At 39.8% G+C, this 12654-nt stretch overlaps 1 protein-coding gene across 1 annotated transcript in view; it reads left to right on the top strand.

The window, feature by feature from the left end:
- Positions 1 to 12654, top strand: part of ADCY5 (adenylate cyclase 5) — a 218148-nt gene that overhangs the window by 177866 nt on the left and 27628 nt on the right. The window contains 1 exon segment of the mRNA XM_009996221.1: positions 11714 to 11736. Coding sequence (XP_009994523.1) covers positions 11714 to 11736 — 23 coding nt within the window.

Consider the following 12654-nt stretch of genomic DNA (forward strand, 5'->3'; position numbering starts at 1 on the left):
ATAATGATATTTACCTTTTTATAAATTTAGCAGCTCAGAAAATCTTTTCCACTCAATCCGCTTCTGTACTGCCTCTTCTATTAAGCTCTTTTTTGAGAGGCTGATGTTACATGCATCAGGCCATTTCATGAAAACCAATTTAAACCTGATTCAGATATATTATTTCCAGCTAGACTTTTTGTTGTTCTTGGGCACTATTTTTTAAAATCTGCTATTTACAGTATTTCAGGCTGCTTTATGTTTGAGATCCATTAGTCAAAATGAAATATGCTGCTCTCTGTGGCCTAGAGACCATTTTAATATCTGCTAGATGGACATTTTATTGATTAGATCATAGGAACAATTTCTCCATCTCCTGTCTCCACTCCTTCTCTCTGTGCTAACTCTTAATTTAAAGATGCATGTCTTTGTACCACCCAGCTTTGCACAGTACTTTATTTGTCTGTATTCTCTAACATTGTGTCACATGGATGTTGCACGTGCAAAAAATGCACACCCAGTGTATGCTGGCTTCAAGCACACACACCCAGCCTGCAAACTGCCTGCTTTGCAGTACGAAATACAGAGAGACAGAAAGGGAACAGAACTACAAAGGCTTTCTTTGGTGCTCCTTTGGGATGGTATGTCATTGATCTTGGCAAGCTGCTCCAGCTTTCAAAGCTGCTGAAAATGTGTGCTTTGTTCCACATCCACCCGCTTTTCCCTCAGACCTCTTGCATGTAATTTTTATGTATATGTAGTGTTTTTTCTTGGAAACTATGAACATGTAAGGCTGCATTAGACAAAGCAGTATGCCAAAGGCAGGCATTGCAATATGGTCTTTTTCTTTAAAACCTGGAGCTCGTTAGCCCTGTAATTTCAAAACAAGTGTTTATAAGGGTAATTGAGAGAGAGTCCTCAGGCAGGAGCCAAGTAATGTTGCCATGACTTGCCATTACGTTATATTAATATGTAGATGTTAATACATTTGGGTGTAGGGAGTAATACGGGTGGTTATTAAGAACACAGGGGGTTTTGTCAGAAACTTAGAACATTTTACATTAGGAAGACAATCAAATTTCCAGAAAGAAGGTTGTGGGTTTTTTTTATGGCTCTACCTACATTTCCCAAAAGAGAATATCAAAGTTCCCTGAATTGCATTTTTGGGGAAGGAACTGTTATGTTTAATATAAACCAGAATTATTTCAGACATTTTCCTTTCTTTTGAAAGCTGGCTCTGGTAGCTGGCTCTGTTTTTAGGATATAAAATCATAGAATGTCTTGGGTTGGAAGGGTCCTCTAAAGATCATCTAGTCCAGCCTCCCTACCATAGGCAGGGACATCTCCAGCTAGAATAGATTGCTTAGAGCCCCATCAAGCCTAACCTTGAATGTCTCCAGGGATGAGGCCTTCACCACCACCTCTCTAGACAACCTGTTCTCATGAACCACACCCTAACATTAAAGAACTGTTTCCTATATTATATTAGCAGTATAGATGTATTAGCATAAATGAGATATATTAGTAGTAGACCTGGATGAGGCAGATTGGTAGTGTATCAAAGGTAGCCATATACTCCATTTTTTTCCTGCCCTCCTCTTTTGTAATGGTATTTCAACAAGCTGCCATGTCTGGGCACATCAGCAATCCCATCCATCTTTGATCCATGTCTGGGCACATCAGCAGTCCCATCCATCTTTGGTCCTTGCTTCTCTCTATGGCTTTGTGCTCAACATCTGCTGGGTCCAGCTGACTTTCCACCATGCTCCTAGACTAACCTGTACCCCAGGACATGCAGGAGTTTATTCAGGCATTTGTACACACTTACAAATAAGACAGCATATCCAGCAGTAATTTGAAATGTGCTGGAAAGAGGGAGTTATTTTCATAGGCCTACCCTAGCTCAACAGGCTCAAGTGAGCTGGGGTTGCAATTGTCCTGGTTCATCCCATCCTGCCCAATAGCTCCTTTGTTTCCCTCATGAACCATTCTGCTTTCCAAACCATTCCAAATGCTTCTTTTCCATCTCCTATTGCTTAGGGGTGGCCTTTCCTGCCATGTAGAGGCTGGAAGCAGGGGACACCCATGCTGCCCATTGCTGACCCTGCCCCCCATTAGCTGGTGGAGCCACTGCCTGGAGAAAGCTGATCCTGAGGACTGTGCTGAGTTGGGCTGCTGGATCAGTGGCTGCCCCTAAAATACTGGTAAATTTGTAGCAGAGGAAGCTCGGATAGAACTGAGGTGGGAGGGCAAGGAGCCTTGCTCTGAGCTGGCACCTCTGCTGGCCCTGGCAGCCCATGGTGTTGGCCAGGGCAAGGTTGCTGGTGTGGAGCAGATGCAGGGCTGCCCCACTCGCCCTGGGCAGGAAGGGAAGCCTGGATAGGATTGGCTTTTTGGCTGTACACAGGGTATGCAAAGAGCCAGAGCATGGCAGAAGAACAGCACAGCTGCTTACTGGCTTCTTTTTTTTTTTTTTTTTTTTTCTTTTTACTGTGTGTTTTCTTGCCTCCTAAACAAAAGTGGTCAGTCCAGGATCAGTGCTGTGCTGCTTGTGCTGTAGGCAATGGAGTAGCATTCCCCTCAGTCTCCATACACAAGCCTGGTCTTGCCCACTGTCTCTCTGGTCCAGTTTTTAATTGCAAAAGGGTCACAAATAAACAGACTTGAAAGCGTTTGTGAGTACAGGTATATTTATAATTGTAACAATATTTATACACCACTGAGAAATGCTTTGCTTTTCCCAGTATAGGTTTCAGAATGCTTTTATAAATATTAATGGATTTTAGACTTCTGAAAATAATACTCATGTCTCAGTTTCCATCAGCAAAACAAAGCTACTATTAAAAAAAGCAATTTGGGGATTGTAGTTGACTGTAGACTGAAAGAGTTTTGTTGTAACCAACAATAAAAAGGCAGATGTTCATAGCTTCTAAAATTATAGGGCTGTTCTAGATGACAAATTATTAACTTGTATCTTTTACCCTGCTCATCATTATTAAGGTTGTAGGTGGAAAACTGCATCCAGTTTTGAATTACGATCCTTTGCAAGATTATAGATGAATTGGATATAGTCCAGTGGAGCAAATTACAAAACAGGAGAGTTTCAACAGTGTGACGTGTGAAAAAGTGTTGGAGTGTGGGGCTTGTTTAGTCTAGAAGGGGAAAAACTGATTAGAAACAAAAGTCTTCAAATATATGAAGTTTTGCAAGGACAGAAAATAATGATAACTCATACTGCATGACTGCAAAGGGCAGGATTAAAAATAGTCATCTGTATTTGCTGCAAGGAAGAGCTAGTTTTTAAAAAAGCTTAGATTCAAGAAACAGGCTGTATAAGGAGCTTGTGGAATCCCTGATTTTCCTGAAAATATTTTATTTATTTTATTCAGGGCTTTTCAGTCTGGAGTGCCATCACAAAGTCCTCTACAAATATAGAAACAATAACTTAAAAAACAGTTTTAGGATCACTTATAGGAAATAAAAATATAAGAATAATATGAGATAGACATAAAGATTTTACAAAGTTTCTAGTCTAGGCTGCACAGAACTTCAAGGAGTTGATTTTCATCCTTGTACAGGAGCCAGCTCTGCCCACAACATTTCTGAGAGGTATTTGTCTAGGCCTTGTTTAAAAACCTCAAAGGATGGAAATCCCACAGTCTTGTTGGGCATCCTTTTCAACAGTTTGATTACTTTTCTTGATGTTTCACTTCCTATACTCTCACTTCAATTTTAAAACACTGTTGCATGAGTTATTCACAGCAGATAGAGGACAGTTTAATTTTCTCTCCTTTATAGTTATCTTATCTGTATTTGAAGACTATTACCACATCTCTGCACAGCTCCCATTCCCTCATCCAGCTTGTTCCCTAGCTGGTGCTTTCTAGCCCAGTGGTTGTTCTTGTTCCACTCTGAACACTTGCCCTTTTCCTTGATGAGTGGCAGCACCCACACTGAACCCAGCACTCCTACTGAAGTTTTATCAGGGTTACACAGAAGATGTTGGTCATTTTTGAGGTCTTACAACCAAACTGCACACAGCTTAATGCTGTCTGGCTTCCAAAAAAAGAAAAAAAAGGCAGTAGTTTTGTCATGAGATCTGCTTAGCTGTGGAAAGTCCCACTGTTGGATCTTAGGGCTGCCATGTAGCTGTTATATTTATTTTATGTTGGCTAGTATGACTGAGCAGCTTAGCTTGTTCCACTGGTGCTTTGGAGAAGGTTTACTTCAGAATCAGGTCCCTCTTGAGTCCTTATAATCAAATCTGAGCAGAGTGGCTAACGTGATTACTGAGGCCGTTTGTAGCAGCCTGGCAGATTTCCTTTCATTTTTTCAGCTGCTGGAAAGGTTTAACATTAGGAAGTTTAGGAACAGAAAGAGGAAACCCTGAAGATCTGCAATACTGATTTCAGTTTGACCATGCCTCTGCTGTGAGTCTGAATACAACTAACAAAGCATTTGATTTGCAATGAAATTAAGTATGACATTGATTTTAATTATAAAATAAAAACTGAAGTAATATCCAATTGGGATTATACTCACGTAGGAAGTATGGCTACATGCAGATGTTAAGTATGTGACACAAGGTTATAAAAAAATGCATCCTGAGTATGGTTGGTGCAATAAAAAAACAAGTTCTGCTTTCAGGTAGGCACTCCCGATTCCTTGCTCAGAGCTCTGCACAAAGTTCTACGTGATACTTAATTGCTGGTGTTTACTTTCTAATGAAACAACACTCATCTGTGTACCTGGGCCATTCAAGCATAAAATGTAATTCTTTGCCCTGTTCACCCTATCATAAATCAAACAATTCTCTGTGTGTTGCCTTGCATATACAGCTCACTTCCTCCCTTTATGTCTCCAAGTTGCCCTTACAATAGATTTTCTTGCTACTCAGGAATCAAAATTGGGGAACAGGTGCATCAGAGAAACAGGTGCTATCGCTGGCTCTGTGCCAACTCTACCTCTTGAGCATCAGAAAATAAAAATTAAAACTCAGTAAGGCAGTTTTTCCTCAGTCAGTAGTGCAGCCCTATCAAAGAGAAGTTGATCTGAGTCTACCAGTGAGGCATTGAGGGTTCACCCTTCTTCTGAAGGTTTAATTTAATGGGAGGTGACCATTATCCTCTTTTCCAGCAATCATCTGTGAAATCTGCTAAATCTGGTAACAGGAATACTGATGTCAGCAGAGCTGGACAGGGACATCCAATGGAGATGAGTTTGACCCACTATTTTTTCACGGCTTTTGTAGTATGCAGGATCCCCTGAACTTGTAATTGAGCCACGAGAAACCCTAGATCAATCCTTTCTGCAGTAATCTCTATTTCCTGACACAGCTGGTGAGGAAGAAGGTGCTGGTCTCTTCTCACAAGCAACTGGTGATAGATCAAGAGGAAGTGCCCTCAAGCTGCAGCAGGGGAGGTTTAGACTAGACATTAGGAAGAACTTTATCACTGAAAGTGTTGTCAGGCATCAGAACATACTGGCCAGGGAGGTGGTTGAGTCACCATCCCTGGGTGTGTTTAAAAGTTGTCTGGATGCAGAGTCAGTGAGATGCAACAGCTGACCTGCAGCTGCTTTTGTGCAACTTAGGTGGAGTTTAATATTTTCATGGAAGTCTTGCACTGATAATTTTTCAACAATTCAATACCCTCTTCTAGAATTAATCATAGTCATACAGGAAAGTGTGATTTGGATCAAGACACTGCTAAAAAGTATCAGACAGTTTCTGAGTGGGACTAAGTTAAGCCTACAGAGGTAAAGATACTGATTCCCCTTTATTCACAGAAACATTTCCTCTGATGTTTGTGGCACTATTGCACAGGTAGACATCAGAGCTGGAGCTGTGACATATACCAGAATGTTTCCCAAAACTTCCTAAAGCAAACAGTAAGCCTTTATGACAAAGGGGTGCAAGTCAGCAGGTTTGGGTCTGGTTTGAAGAGAGCATGAGCAGCTCTGACCAGCACCAGTAGGCAATTTTAATTAAGGCTGGTTAGGGTTGAATTCAATCTGTCTGCATCTGATTAGAAGGCTTTTTGACAGTTGTTTCTGTAAAATTTTTCTGTGTTTTTCGTAGTTTGGAGTGTAGAGATGAAAGGACAGAGATTAGGGAACCAGGAACTGATTTGGAGCTACCTAGGACTACATATTTTAATGTCTTTCTGTTTTGCAAGTTCTGGGAACTGTTCACAACCAATGTGCAGAACCACATACCATTTCACTTGAAAAAATGAGCTTTGAACTGGAAAAATTTGGATTCGGAGTTCATGAAAAAATGGGAAGCGTGAGCAACCTGCACTTCTCTCAGAGGTGTGAGTTCAGAGCCAGACATTAATTAAAAGTAAGGGGGGTGATTTATTTCAAAAGCAACCACTTGTGTTCTGTTGATATAAATCTGGTGGGCCAAATAAGTTCATGGGTTTGGCCGTGTCTGTCTACAAGCTGGGGGCTGTGTACAAAATCATTTTTAATAGAACAAAGTAGAGGTTTTCACCATCTGTGAGCAGTGCAGAGGAATGGAAGTCTATTTATCAAGTAGGGTGGGTTGCAGAAGGGGAGCACTTCAGCTTTTCTTTATGGAGCTCATTAGTCTGTGTTCCAGCTATAGCAGACACACTCATCATGTAATCCTTTTCATAAACTGGTTTTCTGCCAGTTTGTTGTTCTGCACTTAGATTCTTGTTAAATATCCTTCCTATCAGGCTTAGTATTTTCTGTGCCAGTTCTTTCTGGACTCTGGTTTAGCAATTGTGTTATTTCTGGCTTGAGTGCTTTGAAGTCCCTCAGTTTTGTTTCTGCTCTTACACCTGACAGCATCTGTCTTCGAAGCCTTGCCTTGTTGACCACAGGGACAAAGGCAGAATGTATAACACTGTTGAAAACAAATGTGAATAGTATGTTTTGCAGTGAGGCCATACCAGTTTTGTTTTCAACCTCATCCACTCTCAGTCTGACAGTCTCCTTTTGTGTTTTCCATGTTCACTATCTCTTTGAAGCATTTCTGCTTTGCAAGTTGGCCTAACCTCTTATAAAGCTCATGTTGTCCCTAACCTCCTTGGCCCTAAGTAAAGTTCTCTTGATTTCTGCTTTTAACATCATGTAAGTCCCATTTCTACTTTGTTCTAGAGATGAAAAAGGGCAAGAAAAATTAGTTTTTCTGTTGCTGGAGTTGCCAGTGAAGATTTTAAGGTGGAATCCATGATTCCCAGCTGCGTTGCCATTAAGAAGGTCACAGACCCTGTACTGTCTTTTTTTTGGAGCTAAATGAAAAGCTAAAAGGATGTAACATCTATTTCACTTTTCTTTGCATATTTACAACATGTTAATAATTACAGCTAATGTTCAGAAGCTAGGGGTTTTATTTTTAATCGTTCTACATTTGAAGCATTATGGTATTCCAGTCAGCTTGTCATGGCTTTGACAAACACTTTATCATGCTATTTAAGGAATCAGTTTTAATCTTCAAAAAAAGGGCTTAGTTAATTTAGAAGTCAAGCAGAGAGATGGCAGTCATATGAGCTTTTAGCATATAATAGATATTCATAAAATATCCCCCATGAAATACTAAGCCTTAGGGACAGATGCAGTAATACAACATTCCCTCTTTTCTTCCTCCTTCACATGCCTACTCCCACTGAGGATGGTCATTAAAAGGACATGCTTATAAATTCAGAGCCACCTTGCCTGCCACAAAATATATCTTAAGAATCTAAAGCAGAAAAGATGAAAGAGCAGGACTGTTTTTTGATAGGTACTAGTGCCTTTAAGGGAGCTGATTCATCTAAGTTTGGGTTAGCATTTCTGAAGCCAGAGTGAGAACTGTCTTAATCTCAGAGCAATTATTAAATGCTATTACCTTTACATTTGCAATCTGATGGCAGAATAATGCAGCCTCCTCAAGGAAGGGGGAAAAGTCCAGTGTCAGGGATATTTAAAATGAGACTGAATAAAAATTGCATGAGGTCCTATATGCAGCAGTCCATTAGTACTGCACTGCGATAAGGCCTCGCTCATGCCTTGTGTTCCCTTCTGGAGAAAAGGAATTCTGGCCTCAACAAAGGCTACTTCATCATCATGATTGCGGAAGCTGTTCTCAAACTCCTGTGAACTTCTGTCTGTCTGATTCTTGTAGCCGTTACCACTTTTGCCATTTTCGTCCCTGCTGATAATTCCCAGCCTTTTCTTCATAGCACCCTAGAAAGCCATTGGCACTGCTTCAGCCTGCTGGGCACAAATCCATAAGCAGTCGAGAAGGGATTTATATACTTAACACTGGGGATTGGCTGTTTCTCTTCCTACCCTCTTACTACTTCCCCTGTCCTAAATGATAGATGCCTCATTTTTATCAGCTATTTTTCCTGGGCGTTCAGATTTCTGTGTCAATGTGTGCAGAAATTATAATCTTGGCATACTTTTGGGCAGCTGCAAACCTGCTCTGTACCCCACCAGGCTGGACACCCCCGCAGCCCTGCAGGCACAGACGGGTGAGATCAGGGATGCTGGAGAGGGTCTTTACAGATACACTCACAGCAACAGCTGTTATTTCACTTTCCTGCTTGAGCTTGGAAATTTGTCTACTAGATCATGAGTGTTTTATTTCCTTTAGCAATGAAGGCAAAACCATGTAGACTGTATTTTTGCAGGATTGATTGTGCTGAGTGTTCATCTGTGTGTAAAACAGACAGTTGCAATTCAGGTGAGCAGCCTTGTGCTGAGCCAAAGGGCTTTAGATGGAGCAAAGCAACTGAGTGCTCAAGAAACTAAACTATTTGCCAGCTGTGGAGAATTAAAAAAGACCAACATGCCATTAGCACCTAAGCCTTGTGCAAGGGGAAGGAAGTAAAAATGTAAGTGCAGATTTTTTTCAATGGACCGAGCATTTCCACAAAGTAGGGGGAGGTGAAAACACATTAATCAAAGCACTGGAGCAAATATCCCTCCGAATCCAAAATAGGGTGAGCAGTGTGACCCTGAGCATGCAATCATCTCCTCCACTGAAAAGGCTCCTTTGGTATGTGATTGAGACACAGGTGCTTTAGTGGATAGGGAAGAAAATCTCTGGTCTCAGCCAGATCCTAGAGATATATTTGCTCTGTATCCTGGCAAAGTCTTTCAGTGCAAACAAGGAAGATCTGTAATAAATGACCAGTATTTAAGAAGCTGTGTTTAAGGGTTTTTTTCCTAAAATAATCCTGCAGATCATTCTCCATAACAATTCCATTTTTGGCAATTCTGCTTGACAAATCTTTCATATGAAATGGGAGTGTTTGAAGTGAATAATTTAATTTGCTTAAGTTACAGAGGTTCCTACTACATTTAATTTTAAGCTGATTCTCTCTAATTAAAGTTAAAGTCACTCTTAAATATTTAGCCTCCTTAAATGAAGATTCAGGAAAGAGAATGTAATCATCTTTTTGGTTTTTGCTTTACCTGAAATATGCCCTTTTTGAGTTTTTAATTTGGAAACACCAATTTAATCTGAATTACCAGCCTGAATAATTTCCAGGGTTTCAAGCACAATTTAGTGTTTTAAATAGAAAAGTTAGATCAATTAATTCTGTATTATTAGAGAGACTTTCCTTTTAACAGGTTTGCTGGGGTAGAGAAGCAGAGAAATATAGAATCCATGTTGATCAAGTGATTGCCTGTATAAATGACCAGTGAAACATGCACCCTACCTGTTTGTCTACACTTGAAACATTGAAGAATTTTTTAAGGATGTTCTTGCTGAGTTTTTCAGTAACTTCACCTGGTTGGCCTGTATCCTCAAGCTTTTACACCTAGAAGGCAGGAATATGAGATCTGTGTTTATTTTCAGGATTTCAGTAGGATGAATGGTTATGCAGCTGTCCATGGAAGTCACACCATTTTAGGGGACTCTACCACTGCAATCAGTCATCCAGTTCCCATGTGGCTAAGCTTGAAAATGTGAACTTGATGTCTGCCTAGTAAGGAAGTACTGACTGTTTTCTCATCGGTTCCATCCCCTCATTTCTTGGCTAGTACTTATTCATGTTCAGCTGATTTTCCTTTTTTTTTTTTTTTTTCAGTCTAACTGACTATGACAGCAGAGAAATTAGTGAGCATTTTGTCTTCATGATTAATCAGTGAGCTTTTGGTTTTGGCATTATGTTGTAGCATTGCTTAGAGAATAAATCAATCAATCAGATATTCCTGATAACTGTATAATTATTAAGCAAAGCAAAAAACAACAACAGCAAAACAAACAAAAAAACCCCAAACAAACAACAAAACCCACATCACACACACAAAAGAGTTGAATGATCACTTAATTCACATGAAATCAAAAAGTGCATTATTTTTTTTACTTGCATAACTGGACATGCTAACTTTGAATCAACATTGCTCCTTCCTTCTTCCCATTGCACATGAACCTGCTGGTGGTTATTGTACAGGACTGAGAGGCTTTCTTTATCTGAATTTCTGATGGGGAAAGTTGGGATTGCAGTTTCTGTTTTGAAGTACAGTTTTAGTCTGAAACAGGGTATGTAAAGATGGAAGTTGCCTTCTCAGAGAATCACAGTCCTGGCTGTTGACCTTCCCACTTGCAAAGCTGATGCTGTTCAGGGAGACTTGTGTTGGCTTTACTTCTGCCTCTCACCATATCACGCCACAGCTAGCAAGTTACAAGGGCAAAATCTGTTCCCGTTTAGTATCTGGTCAGACAGGGTGGATGTGGAAAGACTTTTGCCCAAATAGTTTTACTTTTTTTTACAATCAGGATGGATCTCCTTTTGCTGCCACCAGCCTCATAGCAGCTGCAGGTCCTGCAGCTGGAAGATCCTCACATCCTCTGAGCATTTTTGGCCTGAGGTCTCTGGAAGGAAAACAAAAGGAGTTCCTCCCATCTCCCAGCTGCATTTGTTTTATGTTTTGGAACACAGGGTACAAACATTGTGCCTGAGTGTTTGACCCCACTTGTGAAATATACAACTTTGCTTGACTTTAGTTAAATTTAGGACAAGATGCCAGAGGGCAAATTTTGTCTGAGCCCATGCAAAATGCCCATTTTGAGGCAATTTGGTCTATTAAGTATGTTAATGCTAAAGATCTAAAATTATGTCTCTGTATGTATTTTTCTGCGAGGTCTTCAAACCCCTTAAACTATGAATGGCCTGGAAATACACACACTCAGTTCAGGTGGCTCCGAAGGAATTGTATTTTGGTTATACAAATATTATAAAATAAATCTTGAAATCTTATTCAAGAAAACATGTGCATACAGTGAGAAGAGGAAAGAGGATCCTTTGAGGTTCCTCCTGAAGAGATGAAAACCAAAATGTGTCCTGCTTCCTCAGCTGAGCCCTGAGAAAGAGGTGCAACCAGTAGTTGACATGTGTTATCATTCTGAGTTTTGTTTCAAGTAAAATCCATCCTCATTTATAGCATCAGCATAATTTCCATTCTATAATTTGTAATGGTGACTGAAAAAAAGAAGACACCTGAAATAAAGCATGCCAGCAGTCAGCTGAAGCATTTCCCTTATCTTCACTTCCATAAATTTATATCTGAAACCATGTTTGTTTTTTTAAACTGCTCTGTCTGCCTGATACCATAGAAGCACAAAATATTACATGTCCTGGTTTGGCTCTCTATCCATACCTAAAAAATGAGTGCTCTGAAACTCCTCTGGAAATGCCATTCTCAGGATACTTTGTGTTCTCAAGGTCAGCCTGTTTCCTAACTCTTGTGTCCTTTTCCTTTCTTTCAGGGTTTTGAGGACCCCAAGGACAAGTAAGCAAATTTACTTCTGTCATACACTGTTATGTTTGCAGTTTTGGGATTTTTTTCTCATATGAAAAAAAGACAAAAATTAATGCCTGGCAGCCAAGAATAATGCCTGGACTCCCTGGGGGTTTCTTCTGGAGGGACAGTCAGTTGAGGGCAGGGGATTGACTGATGTATGTTCAGAACTGCTGCTGCCCTCAAAACATTTCTTCATTTATGTGGTGCTAACTTACTTGTTTTTAATTAAAATGCTTTTGCTGCTCTTCCCCTTGCCCCCAATATTCTTTGCTATTTGCTGCTTATAGCCCAAGAATCTTACTGTGAATTATATCTCAGTATTGAACATCTCCAATAAGAAAAAATTATGTATTGAATTATATATATGGTTTCTGAGTTTATTTGTATGTATTCTCTATTACACTTTATTACATATTCCTTATTTGCATATATACAAAGAAACTTAGACATGATAGCTTATTTGAAACCTATCTTGAGCTTTCATGCTTTAAAATACAATTACATTAAAGCAGCATTTTCATTTTTTTCATACAGAACTTTAAAAAAAGTTGGTCAAAATAACAATTTAACAAGAGTGGTATTTTGAAAAAAATGCTTTGGGGGGAAAAAAATCTAACCATGTTCACTTCTTAACTATCACAACTGGACATAAAAAAAGCATATCCTGTATTGATGGTGTTTGGAATAATTTTACATTCCTTCCTACTGAATGGCATTGATTGTAAGTTTTCTCAGAGCAAGATGCATGACAGTAGAGCAGACTTATGCCTAAAATATGTTGCTGCTGCTCCTTATGTTTTTCAGGCTGCAAGTAAGGACTAAGCAGACCTCTGTGAGCTGGGACAGCTAAATGCTTTTGTGAGCCCTAAGCACCTGGCTTTGAGAAAATTCACATTATGGTAGTTG

Source organism: Chaetura pelagica, unplaced genomic scaffold, assembly GCF_000747805.2.
Source record: "Chaetura pelagica isolate M959 unplaced genomic scaffold, ChaPel_1.0 scaffold3, whole genome shotgun sequence".
NCBI lineage: Eukaryota > Metazoa > Chordata > Aves > Apodiformes > Apodidae > Chaetura > Chaetura pelagica.